General features: G+C 44.8%; 1 protein-coding gene across 3 annotated transcripts in view; it reads right to left on the reverse strand.

The window, feature by feature from the left end:
- Positions 1–2,012: 2,012 nt before the first annotated feature.
- The window catches only part of LOC100195200 (dual specificity testis-specific protein kinase 2), a 30,163-nt gene continuing 19,456 nt past the window's right edge, over positions 2,013–12,719 (reverse strand). For all 3 annotated transcript variants that reach the window (XM_045707103.1, XM_014171023.2, XM_014171022.2), the window contains 4 exons: positions 6,303–6,476; positions 6,059–6,142; positions 5,752–5,838; positions 2,013–3,750 (listed from right to left, as the gene is read on the reverse strand). In XM_045707103.1, the coding sequence (XP_045563059.1) occupies positions 3,634–3,750; positions 5,752–5,838; positions 6,059–6,142; positions 6,303–6,476 (462 nt within the window). In that variant the 3' untranslated portion in view covers positions 2,013–3,633. The remainder of the gene's footprint in view (positions 3,751–5,751; positions 5,839–6,058; positions 6,143–6,302; positions 6,477–12,719) is intronic.

The following is a 12,719-nucleotide window of genomic DNA, read 5'->3' on the forward strand; positions in this document are numbered from 1 at the left end:
TGCAGTGTAAAAACAGTTCAGGTTGTGCTTTGGCACACATATTTTGTGCAATGCAAAAAAAATAACAAGAGTTTCTACTCACTTTTATGGTTTATTTGGAGGTTATTATTAATCTATGCTGTCAGTTTGTGGAGATTGTTGTGTGCTGTTTCCTAAGTAGAATCTATTTTCTTAGTTATCATACCTCCCCATATACCCATGGTACCAGTGTTCTTTGTGCTCAGCACAGCACAATCTAATAAAAGAAGAGATATTGCCTCATAGTGTTTAATTATTCAACTCTGCAGATTTTTTTTATATATATATATTTGCTGTGGAAACAATTACCGCAATAGGCTCACCGCAGTCACACAAGGGACAACCTCACAAAGACCTGCATACATGCAATAAATAGAGTGACATCCTCCCTAAACCCCAGCAGAACACCAGCAGAAGATAAAAGGGGAACAACAATGAAGCTATTGTTGAACGAAGGCATTTTTAGCCAAACATTATGACCAGTAAACATATTTGTGTGAAAGCACATTTGCACGGAAATGAGGGGTTTGAATTGAACTATTTCACAAAAGTTATACTATACTTACCCTGCTATAAATGACTACAGGGAAGAATAAAACTGAGCAGAAGCAACCAAGTAAGGCCCTTTTTTCCAAGAGAAAAGCTAACAAAAACGTGGTCTTTTAAAACATATTTTACAAAACGCTACAACCTTGTCGGCAGTTTAAGTCAGTACATCATGCAATACTTGAATTTTGGGTAAACTACTACTAACAACTACACAACACACATACCTGCTACTCAGTGGAGGCTGCTGAGGGGAGAACAGCTCATAATAATGGCTGGAACGGAGCCAATGGAATGGCATCAAACCGTGTGTTTGATGTATTTGATGCCATTCCGCCAGTACTACTCCAGCCATTACCGCGAGTCTGAATGAAATCGAAAGTGATTAGGAAACAGATCATCCGAACGAATCATGCTTCTTAAACACCGTCATGCATTTCCCCATGCGTCCCCATAAAACTAAACCTCCAGTGGTCCCATTGGATTCTGGCTCCTATCAGATTGTGTTGTTGCTCAGGTTAACGCCACACAGATATATAATAAACAACAGCGGCTCCTAATAAACACCCCTGTATGAGAGGAGAGGGATAAAAGCCTTGATCTCAAGGGCCAGAGCCCTTACATTGTGTGGAGGGAACAAAGCTTCATCAGACAAAACCATCAGCAAGAAACAGTCCTTCTGCATAATTCATCAGTATAGATCTATTCATTATTGTAATTTTGAAAGAGACACAAGCTGAAAGAGAGGTGAAGACCAGGACGTCCATCTGAATGATGGGCAGCTCTAACAGCACAGCTGCCTCTTCCCTAGTGTGACACTAACATGACCTCTTCATTAACAGCTCACCTGGAGAGAAAATGGGCCTTGTATGACTTGCTGTTGTTCACACATGGCACCCTATTCCCTTTATAGTGCACTACTTTTGACACCCGCCCATAGGACACCGGCCCATGGGGCTCTGGTCAAAAGTAGTGCACTATAGAGGGATGCAGCTTGTTTGTTCACACAACAGGACGTGAAGAACAGGAAGAGAACAGTCAGACCAGATACTAGGACCATGCTCAGTAGGCAGGGAGGTACCACCTGAAAATGCGAGCTAATTTCAGTTTCAAAACGTTTTGCATGACCCAGATGTTTCAGATAAAGATGTTACGTACAGTACATCATAATCACTTTGTAAATTGACTACGCCAATGACCAGGCTTCAAAGAGCTTAGGGCCAGTCTGAAATCTGATTAGCATGGTCAAGAACAGCCGAGGAGGTGTGGAGTTGCCAAGGTAACCAAACATGAAAGCAAAGCCACGTCTGACCCCCTAACAAGTTGGTAGTTACAGTAGTTACAATACAGTAGTTACAGTAGTTACAATACAGTAGTTACAATTCTGGACCTAGACCACCATTGACGATGTAAGATCCAATCTATGCCAAACACGACTCAATCTTACCCTGTACTAGAAAAAACTTTTATTGAAAGAAGCAATTCATTTGTAAAATACATGTACATGTTTCAAATATCACTTTTTTTCTTTAAATGCCTATTTTTCATTTCTTACAAATGTCTTTAGCTTTTCAGAGTAATGGTGCACAAAGTCCAAATAAAGTAAGAACTTCCTTCATAGAATATCACAAAGACCTGCCAGAGCAGAGGAGGAGGGGATATTTAATAATATTTTAAAAACCTAAAATTCGAAAAAAGTTTTATGACAGGAGGAATGTCTAGATTGTTCAATTTGAACTATTATTTGATATGATTTAAAAAAAAAAATAGCTCAATAAAAATATAATTTTTTACAACAACAAAAGCTAATAAAATATATCTCTACTCTTCAAGTGATACTTGAAACATCAGATTGAGACGGGCACACACTCACTGGTAAATACTGGTCACTTGGCAAGAGCATTGACTTCACTGGAAAGTTCTCACAGAAAGTTGTTATTGGCTGACTTTCCTACGTGTCAGCACTTTTCAAAATCTATTGAAATAAGATCTTCGGCCAGGTAGAGTGAGCTCAGGGACAATGAATTGAGTATTACTGAATAGTAGCTAATGTTAGACCTATCCACTGTATGTAAAGCGTCACTGTGTTTGCTTAACAGTAGCCAATAGAAAAAGTACCAATTTGATAGCACGCGTAGAGACATTTCAAGCTGAGGTGTGAGGTTACGAATCAAACTCTGTTACATTGTGTGCCCACCCACTGGCGTCAGCCGGGCGTCCGCGTTGTGCTAGCTAGCTGGACTGACGGCAGCAGGTCAGAATCAGGGCCGTGGGGAGGTCTTTGTTGAGCTCCTTGTAGGCTGTGAACAACAACATCTCTATTCACAGCGCAGCTAACTGAACTGAGGCAATTTCATGTCTGAGAAGAGGTGACATGGAGTGTTGAACATGACGTCTCTCTAGCGTCTGGTCATTTAGGTAGAGTCGAATAAACAATAGAAACTTGAGCTAGATAGACAATAGAAAACAACGCTGGAAGGAAAGACATCAACAGATTCATGTCTGTATCGTCAACACAAAATACTGTCATAAACAACAACAAACAAAAAGTAGAAATATTAGATGAATTTAAGGAAAGAACGTTGAAATAAGGTGAGACATGCCGCTAAACAAAATGATGCCCAACTGCTATCCCCCTTAGGTAAAATATTCAACTGCACACAAAGTGTGTGGAACTGGTTAAGTAAAGCCTTCCAGCTTCCGAAGAAACCCTCTCTTCAAGAAGACACATATAGTCTTTTCCATTCGTCAATCCACCAGTCTTTAATTTGAAAGTTGTGGATCCACGCACCGACACATCTATAGGTGCAGTGTAGGTAGGCACAGACATAGAGGTCAGCCCCTATAGAGAGGTCATCCTGGGGAACTCTGTCCCCTGGCCCTGCGCAGCTGTCTGTTGTTGTTGTGTCCCAAATGGCACCCTATTCTCTAAAGGGCCCTGGTCAAAAGTAGTACACTATACAAGGAACAGAGTGCCATTTGGGATTCAGCCCATATATAAGTACAGAACTTCCTCCAGATTGATGGGTGGGCAGGGGGCTTCGGCCAGACCAGGCCAGCCCAGGCTGCTCACCCAGTGGTCTGTTCTGAGTTAGGGGGCGGGTTAGGGGGCGGCTCAAGAGTCTCAGCAATCTCCCCCAGTTCATCCAGCAGCTCTATGAATGCCGGCCTCCTGAAGGACTCCATCTGAAAACACAGAGGAAACATAAGGATCAGTACCGGGTCTTGTCTGGGGTTTAAAACAAAATCAGAGCCTGTATACACAAACCGACTCAGAGTAGGAGTGCTGATCTAGGATCAGTCTTTAAGATAAATGTCTACGTCCCTTCCGTCTTCAAGAGAGCGAGAGTTGCACCCCTTCTGAAAAAACCTACACTCGATCCCTCCGATGTCAACAACTACAGACCAGTATCCCTTCTTTCTTTTCTCTCCAAAACTCTTGAACGTGCCGTCCTTGGCCAGCTCTCCTGCTATCTCTCTCAGAATGACCTTCTTGATCCTAATCAGTCAGGTTTCAAGACTGGGCATTCAACTGAGACTGCTCTTCTCTGTGTCACGGAGGCTCTCCGCACTGATAAAGCTAACTCTCTCTCCTCTGCTCTCATCCTTCTAGACCTATCTGCTGCCTTTGATACTGTGAACCATCAGATCCTCCTCTCCACCCTCTCCTAGTTGGGCATCTCCGGCGCGGCCCACGCTTGGATTGCGTCCTACCTGACAGGTCGCTCCTACCAGGTGGCGTGGCGAGAATCTGTCTCCGCACCATGCGCTCTCACCACTGGTGTCCCCCAGGGCTCTGTTCTAGGCCCTCTCCTATTCTCGCTATACACCAAGTCACTTGGCTCTGTCATATCCTCACATGGTCTCTCCTATCATTGCTATGCAGACGACACACAATTAATCTTCTCCTTTCCCCCTTCTGACAACCAGGTGGCGAATCGCATCTCTGCATGTCTGTCAGACATATCAGTGTGGATGACGGATCACCACCTCAAGCTGAACCTCGGCAAGACGGAGCTGCTCTTCCTCCCGGGGAAGGACTGCCCGTTCCATGATCTCGCCATCACGGTTGACAACTCCCTTGTGTCCTCCTCCCAGAGTGCTAAGAACCTTGGCGTGATCCTGGACAACACCCTGTCGTTCTCCACTAACATCAAGGCGGTGACCCGATCCTGTAGGTTCATGCTCTACAACATTCGCAGAGTACGACCCTGCCTCACACAGGAAGCGGCGCAGGTCCTAATCCAGGCACTTGTCATCTCCCGTCTAGATTACTGCAACTCGCTGTTGGCTGGGCTCCCTGCCTGTGCCATTAAACCCCTACAACTCATCCAGAACGCCGCAGCCCGTCTGGTGTTCAACCTTCCCAAGTTCTCTCACGTCACCCCGCTCCTCCGCTCTCTCCACTGGCTTCCAGTTGAAGCTCGCATCCGCTACAAGACCATGGTGATTGCCTACGGAGCTGTGAAGGGAACGGCACCTCCATACCTTCAGGCTCTGATCAGGCCCTACACCCAAACAAGGGCACTGCGTTCATCCACCTCTGGCCTGCTGGCCCCCCTACCTCTGAGGAAGCACAGTTCCCGCTCAGCCCAGTCAAAACTGTTCGCTGCTCTGGCACCTCAATGGTGGAACAAGCTCCATCACGACGCCAGGACAGCGGAGTCAATCACCACCTTCCAGAGACACCTGAAACCCCACCTCTTTAAGGAATACCTAGGATAGGATAAAGTAATCCTTCTAACCCCCCCCCTTAAAAGATTTAGATGCACTATTGTAAAGTGGTTGTTCCACTGGATATCATAAGGTGAATGCACCAATTTGTAAGTCGCTCTGGATAAGAGCGTCTGCTAAATGACTTAAATGTAATGTAAATGTAATAAATGGACAGGAAAGACCTGATCCTAGATCAGCACTCCTACTGCTTTGTGAATGTGGGTCCTGAAATACTACTTCTGACATATGAAGTCTGTCTGGCATCAGACCAGAGACAAAGAGATTTTGGCTTTTCATTTAAGTTTACACATAGCTAGGGCTCTATACTGGTCATCGGGCTGTAAGCAGCCATGTAACGTTCACTACAGTAAAGTTATGGTACCTAATTCTGTATCTACTACAGTAAAGTATACTGTATCTGTAGGCAGCCATGAACTGTACTGTAAAGTATACTGCACTGTGTCTACTCACCAGACAGCAGCTGGCTGCCAGCTCCAACACGCGCTGAGGACACCCGCTCGCCAGCTCCCTAAACGCACTCACATCCAGGCCGTAGTCCTGTCAAACACGCACATGCACAGCAGACATTACACATGGTGCATACGGCAGAGCTTCCACACAGGGTACACGGCAGAAAACCTGGATCTATGTCCAGTTGTGCTGTATGTCTCCTGCAGCTCTCTATTCAGTATGTGTGTTTGTGTGAGTGTATATCAAAATGAACAAAGCTTTTTCACTGTACGGTCGTGCATAAGGTGAATACAGAGTTGAGCTTTACCTGGGTTCTTGGTAGAATCTCTGGGTCTGCAGGGATCCTTGCCAGTATTTCACAGAGCACAATCCCAAAGGAGAATACGTCCACCTGGTGACAACACAGACCCACATACCAATCATCCAACCAACAATGAGCTGTGTTCAAACAACGAGAAAATGAAGAAAAAAACCTGAATCTTTCCGTTAGCCTCCAAAAGAGTGTTCTTAACCACATCTTATCCAATGAAGGGTCTTGGTGGCATGTATACCTTCCGGTCGTAGGGTTCCCCGCGAAGCATCTCCGGGGCCATCCAGAAGGCAGATCCCACCAGGGAGAGCTTCCTCTCTGGGTCTTTAACCGGCAGCTCCACCACCTCTCTGGCCAGGCCAAAGTCTGTGACTAGGGCCTCCCTGCCCCGCGCTGTCACACGGATCAGACAGTTCTGCAGAGACAGACGTAAGAAATCATATGTGAGTATACAGTGCCTTCGGAAAGTATTCAGACCCCTAGACCTTTTCCACATTCTGTAATGTTACAGCCTTATTCTAAAATTGATCAAATTAATAAAGCAATCTACACACAATACCCCATAATGACAAAGCGAAAACAGGTTTAGACATTTTTGCAAATGTATAAACAAAAAAAAATGTCATACCTTATTTACATAAGTATTCAGAACCTTTGCTATGAGACTCGAAATTGAGCTCAGGTGCATCCCGTTTCCATTGATCATCCTTGAGATGTTTCTACAACTTGATTGGAGTCCACCTGTTGTAAATTCAATTGATTGGACATGATTTGGAAAGGCACACACCTTTCTATATAAGGTCCCGGAGTTGACAGTGCATGTCAGAGCAAAAACCCAAGCCATGAGGTTGAAGGAATTGTTTGTAGAGCTCAAAGACAGGATTGTGTCGAGGCACAGATCTGGGGAAGCGTAGCAAAAAATGTCTGCAGCATTGAAGGTCCCCAAGAACCCAGTGGCCTCCATCATTCTTAAATGGAAGAAGTTTGGAACCACCAAGACTCTTCCTGAGAAATCGGGGGACAAGGCCCTTGGTCGAGGAGGTGACCAAGAACTCGATGGTCACTCTGACAGAGCTCCAGAGTTCTTCTGTGGAGATGGGAGAACCTTCCAGAAGGACAACCATCTCTGCAGCACTCCACCAATCAGACCTTTATGTTAGAGTGGACAGACGGAAGCCACTCCTCAGTAAAAGGCTCATGACAGCCCGCTTGGAGTTTGCCAAAAGACCCTTAAAGACTCTCAGACCATGATAAACAAGGTTCTCTGGTCTGATGAAATCAAGATTGAACTCTTTGAGCTGAATGCCAAGCGTCACATCTGGAGGAAACCTGGTACCAACCCTACGGTGAAGTATGGTGGTGGCAGCATCATGCTGTTGGGAAGTTTTTAAGCGGCAGGAACTGGGAGACTAGTAAGAATTTAGCAAAGATGAACAGAGCAAAGTACAGAGAGATTCTTGATGAAAACCTGCTCCAGAGCACTCAGGACCTCAGACTGGGGCGATGGTTCACCTTCCAACAGGAGACCCTAAGCACACAGCCAAGCCAATGCAGGAGTGGCTTCGGGACAAGTTTCTTAATGTCCTTGAGTTGCCCAGCCAGAGCCTGGACTTGAACCCGACCAAACATCTCTGGAGAGACCTGGAAATAGCTGTGCAGCAACCTGACACAGCTTGAGAGGATCTGCAGAGAAGGTGAAAAACTTCCCAAATACAGGTGTGCCAAGCTTGTAGCGTCATACCCAAGATGGCTCGATGCTGTAATCATTGCCAAAGGTGATTCAACAAAGTACTGAGTAAAGGGTCTGAATACTTATGTAAATGTCATATTTCTGTTTATTTTTCATTTTTATTAGCAAACATTTCTAAAAAAATGTTTTTGTTTTGTCATTATGGGTTATTGTGTGTAGATTGATGAGGGAAAAAAACTATTTAATACATTGGCTGTGGCACTTGGATGGGAACCAGGTGATATGGTCATATGAGACAAAAATAGAGGTCTTTGTCCACGCACAACAGTGGTGGGTTTGGTGTCAAAAGAAAGATGCATGTGCAGAAATGAACCTCATGCCTACTGTAAAATATGTTGGTGGATATTTGGTGTTATGAGGCTATTTTGCATCCACTGGTCCTGGGGCTCAAATTAAGGTCAACGGCATCGTGAACTCTACAAAGTACCAGGAAATGTTAGCCAAAAAACCTGGTTGCCTCTGCCAGGAGGCTGAAACTTGGCAACAAGTGGATCTTCCAGCAAGACATTGACCCCAAGCACACATCAACATCCACAATGAAATCTACATTTTGCTATGTCTATCCCATGTGGTTTGAATTGAAGAGGGCAGTCCATAAGTGCCGACCAAATGATATCAAGAATCTGGCATGTTTCTCCAATCATAAAACATTATAGAATAGGGCTCGGTGCCATTATCCTTACAAGAGGAGAATGCACAATGTATTGAAAACGACGGTGCCAATAAGTTTGATCCCTATCTTTCTGAGCGAGAAAAATATGACTTGTTGTCGAACAAAATATCTTTCTCTGAGCAATTGTATTAGTATATAATTTTTGTTTTTTTTGTTTGAGTATACAATATAGCTCAGTATTTCTATTATTTCTTTTATACAGTATTTTTTTTGCTAATCTTTATTAAGGGTGCCAATCATTTTGGAGGTTACTTTATGCAATTAAGCAGACACTTTTATCCAAGGTGACTTACAGTAGTGTCTGCATACTTTTTCACATGGGTGGCCCAGTGGGAATTGAACACCCAACCCTGGCAATGCCACACTGGACTACAGTATACACATCAATATACCAATAACATGTATCAATATATACCATATAGAAAATGACTTTCCCCAATACACACCAGTATGCCAAGACATTTCAACATGACATGGCTAGATCCAGCCAAATAAACAACATGTCATATTAAGGAGATTTCATTCAGTCCCTTTTTTTCCAATACAGAAGTCCTGCCACCATTAAGCATTTCTGTTTTGACATCTGCTTGCCAGCAGAGGGTAGTGTAACACTGTTATAGTACGATCACGGCAATCATCAAACTAAAGCAAATGTGTCTGAATATACAGACAACTCAACTGAACATTCTCTGCCTTGGAATCTCACACATGAACCTGACGTGTTCAACATTACACTTGTCTGTAGGTCTACTTGATGCTTTAGCTACCTGAGCAAATCAAATCAGGCGTTTTGAATGCTGAGAAAAACGTGATGACAGACATGTCATGGAACGACTCTTAATTCTCTCTGTAGTATAAGCAGATATAACTGTATGTGCCCCATAGGGTTCTGGTCTAGGAAATATGGGTGCCGTTTGGGACGAAGCCATTATGAAGGGGATAACCCAGACCAGACACTTTTAAATAGCCTGACTCAATGGAATCTGCACTCATCACCTCCCCACCATGCTAAATGATTCAGTTCTGACCTGGGATCTGTTGGTGGGCTACAGAGGTGACAATCCACCTGCTTTGGCATCTATGCTTACAGAGAACAAAGCCCAACTGTGTGTTCGGTGGTGATTACCATAGCAGACTATTTATTGTAAGTGTGGAGAGAGTGCATGGGAGATGACTGGGGCCTGGGCTCCGTAACAGTAGGTAAGCTACTATAGAGGACCCAAGATTCAATAGTGGAGTGGTTACATAAGCCGAGCAGGTAAAGAGACAGGCAGGCAGGCTGACAGGTAGAGAGACAGGTAGGCAGGCAGGCTGACAGGCAGACAGGCTGACAGGTAGACAGGCAGGCAGAGAGACAGGCAAGCAGTAAGACAGGCCGGCAGGCAAAGAGACAGTCAGTCAGGCAGGGCAGGCAAGCAGACAGACAGCAATATAGGTAGGCAGACAGGGAGACAGGCAAGCAGGGCAGAAAGGCAGACAGGCCGAGAGACAGTCAGGCTGGCAGAGCGGTTAGGGTGTAGAAAGGCAGACAGACAGGCAGGCGGAGAGAGAGTCAGGAAGAGAGGCAAGTCGGTAATAAGAAGGCAGGTAGACAGGCAAGCAGACAGACAGGCAGACGGTGGTGTGGAGCAGAGACAGCCCAAGAGAGACAGAAAGGCAGACAGGCAGGGGTGTGGAGCAGAGACAGCCCAAGAGAGACAGGCAAGCAGAAAGGCAGGCAGGCAGGCAGACAGGGGTGTGGAGCAGAGCAGGAACTGCTGATGAGGGAAAGCAGGCGGAGGGAGGGAGGGAGTGAGGGAGGGCCCTGTTGGCTGACATCCTCTAAGCATCTGGATCCCATTATAGAGGGAGCCACAAGCTCTCTCTCCCGCTCCAGCGTTTCCATTCAGTAGCCTGTTATTATCTGGAGATCGCTCCAAGCACCAGACCTGACCGCTAAACTTAGCATGGGCCCTCACCCCAGAGCCAAAGAAAGGAACAGATTTAGAATGGAGAGTTTGAGGGGAAATAAAAAAGGTCTGTGCCACTGGAACTCTGAGGAATTGGCATGAACTGCAACCAAGGCTGTGTCCCAAATGGTACCCCTATTCCATATACAGTGCATTCCTTTTGACCAGAGCCCTATGATCCCAGTAGTGCACTATAGTGGATAGGGTGCCATTTGACCTTCAGAGCTAACTCTGGATTCCAGTTACTCATGTAAAGCTCACTTGTAAAGCTCACTAAAATGATCTATGTTTGCAATTGCATCCACCATGCCTTTCCTTACCCTGGTCATTTTACACTGTAATGACTGCTTCTACAGGAGAGATGTCAGAAGCCCTGCGCTGTGCAGCCAAACCTCATGTCTCTAACTGAAGCAGTGATTGGTTTAACCTAACATTACCTCTTCAGAAAATACACTGCACATGTCTTATTGGAAGTAGTGAATGACCTTGCATGTCTGGCTTGGATCCTTTGCTATTTATAGGCGTGGAAGTCCCTTCTTTCACGATTTAAATAGATTGCACATGAGAAGATGCCTCGTCTTGTCTATATGCTTCTGTCATACATCCTTACAGTGCTCTTTTGAAAGACTCTGTAATTGTGAAAGAAAGCAATTGTTTGTTGGTCATAAGATAGATGTTTGCATCCTAGTGCCAGCTCTAACGATACCGGTGGGGGGGATCTAGCAGGGGAAAAAACAACAGTATTATGTTGCAGAAACACAAATTCGTTTCCGGTAAAATGCCACCATTGAGACCAGAGCAAAATGGATTGTCTTCCTGGGTGACGTGCTAAACGTCAATATGGAACACGCCAGTGTCACCATCAGTGTTCCCAGTGTTAGAGCAGCGAGGGAGAAAGAGAGGGTTCGCTGTGAAGACTTGTGCAGAGAGAGAGAGAGAGAGAAAGAGAGAAAATATATGGGTGACGGTTCCTCTACTATTGATTCACTGATCCTACTTTCCCAGACTAAGCGAGACTGGCTGGCTGGATGTGCGTTTGTGCATGCGTGTGTGTGCAGAGTTGGGTAGGTTACTTTCTAAATGTAATCTGTTATGGTTACTAATTACCTGTCCAAAATTGTAAACAGTAACATACATTTTGGATTACCCACATTTAGTAAAGTCATCTGATTACTTTCCCCTTAAGAGGCACCAGAAGAAGACAAAAAAGACCCATCAAACGCATTTGGTATTTCATCATAGTGGTCTCTGGCTGTATTGAATATCATTAAGAAAACAGAAAGGTGTCATAATGTATTTGTTTCTCTCGCAAACATCCTTTCTGAATTTAAAAGTAATCCATTAAGTAATCATTTCGTTTTTCGAAAGTATCTGTAATTGGCTATTTTTGTGTGTGCTGGTAACATAACTGATTATAGTTACAGGTTTTTAGTAACCGATTACATGTAATCAATTACTCCCCAACCCTGTGTGTGTGTGCGTTCATGTGTGTGTACATGTCTGCGTGTGTGTACAATAACACCGCTCAGAGTGGGAGGACATTAGCATGACAATGGACTGTGCTTGTTGCTTGGCTCCTCTGCATAACATAACTGACCTGCACTTCTGTGGAACCTGGCAACCGGGAGAGAGAGTCAAATGATTTTTCTACGCTGCTGTCTTCTCCACATGGGACAGAGTTATCCTCGGCTTCAGTCTGACTACTGAATAAGCCACAATTCAACCTTATCCTGCATTGTCCACAACAGCAAAAAAAAAAATATTTAACCTTTATTTATTCAGGAGATCAGGAGACCTCTTTTACAATGGAGACCAGCCAGTGGGATCACTACATTATGCCACAGCACTGATGTTGCAAACGTTTGACGTAAGAGTAGGGGTTTACCTGACGTCAAAGAGAGTAGTCAATGGCTGTTGCCACGCCAAAAGTAGTGCACTATATAGGGAATAGGATGCCAGTTCAGTGGCAGCCAGTGTGTGAGATGACATCTCCTACTGTTTTTCCTGAGTGTGGACCTTTCTACTGTTCCTGTTCATAAATGGTTACCTTTTGGTCTATGCACCACAAATACGACAATAATCTACAATTAGATGTGCGTGCAGTTTTCCTTTTTTCAGTGACGTCCCTGGTCTACTGTACCTTGGAGTTGGGGACCCCGGTCTACTGTACCTTGGAGTTGAGATCCCTAATCTACTGTTCCTTGGAGTTGAGGTCCCTGGTCTACTGTACTCTGGAGTTGAGGTCCCTGATCTACTGTTCCTTGGAGTTGAGGTCCCTGGTCAACT

This window comes from Salmo salar, chromosome ssa24 (assembly GCF_905237065.1).
Source record: "Salmo salar chromosome ssa24, Ssal_v3.1, whole genome shotgun sequence".
Classification (NCBI taxonomy): domain Eukaryota; kingdom Metazoa; phylum Chordata; class Actinopteri; order Salmoniformes; family Salmonidae; genus Salmo; species Salmo salar.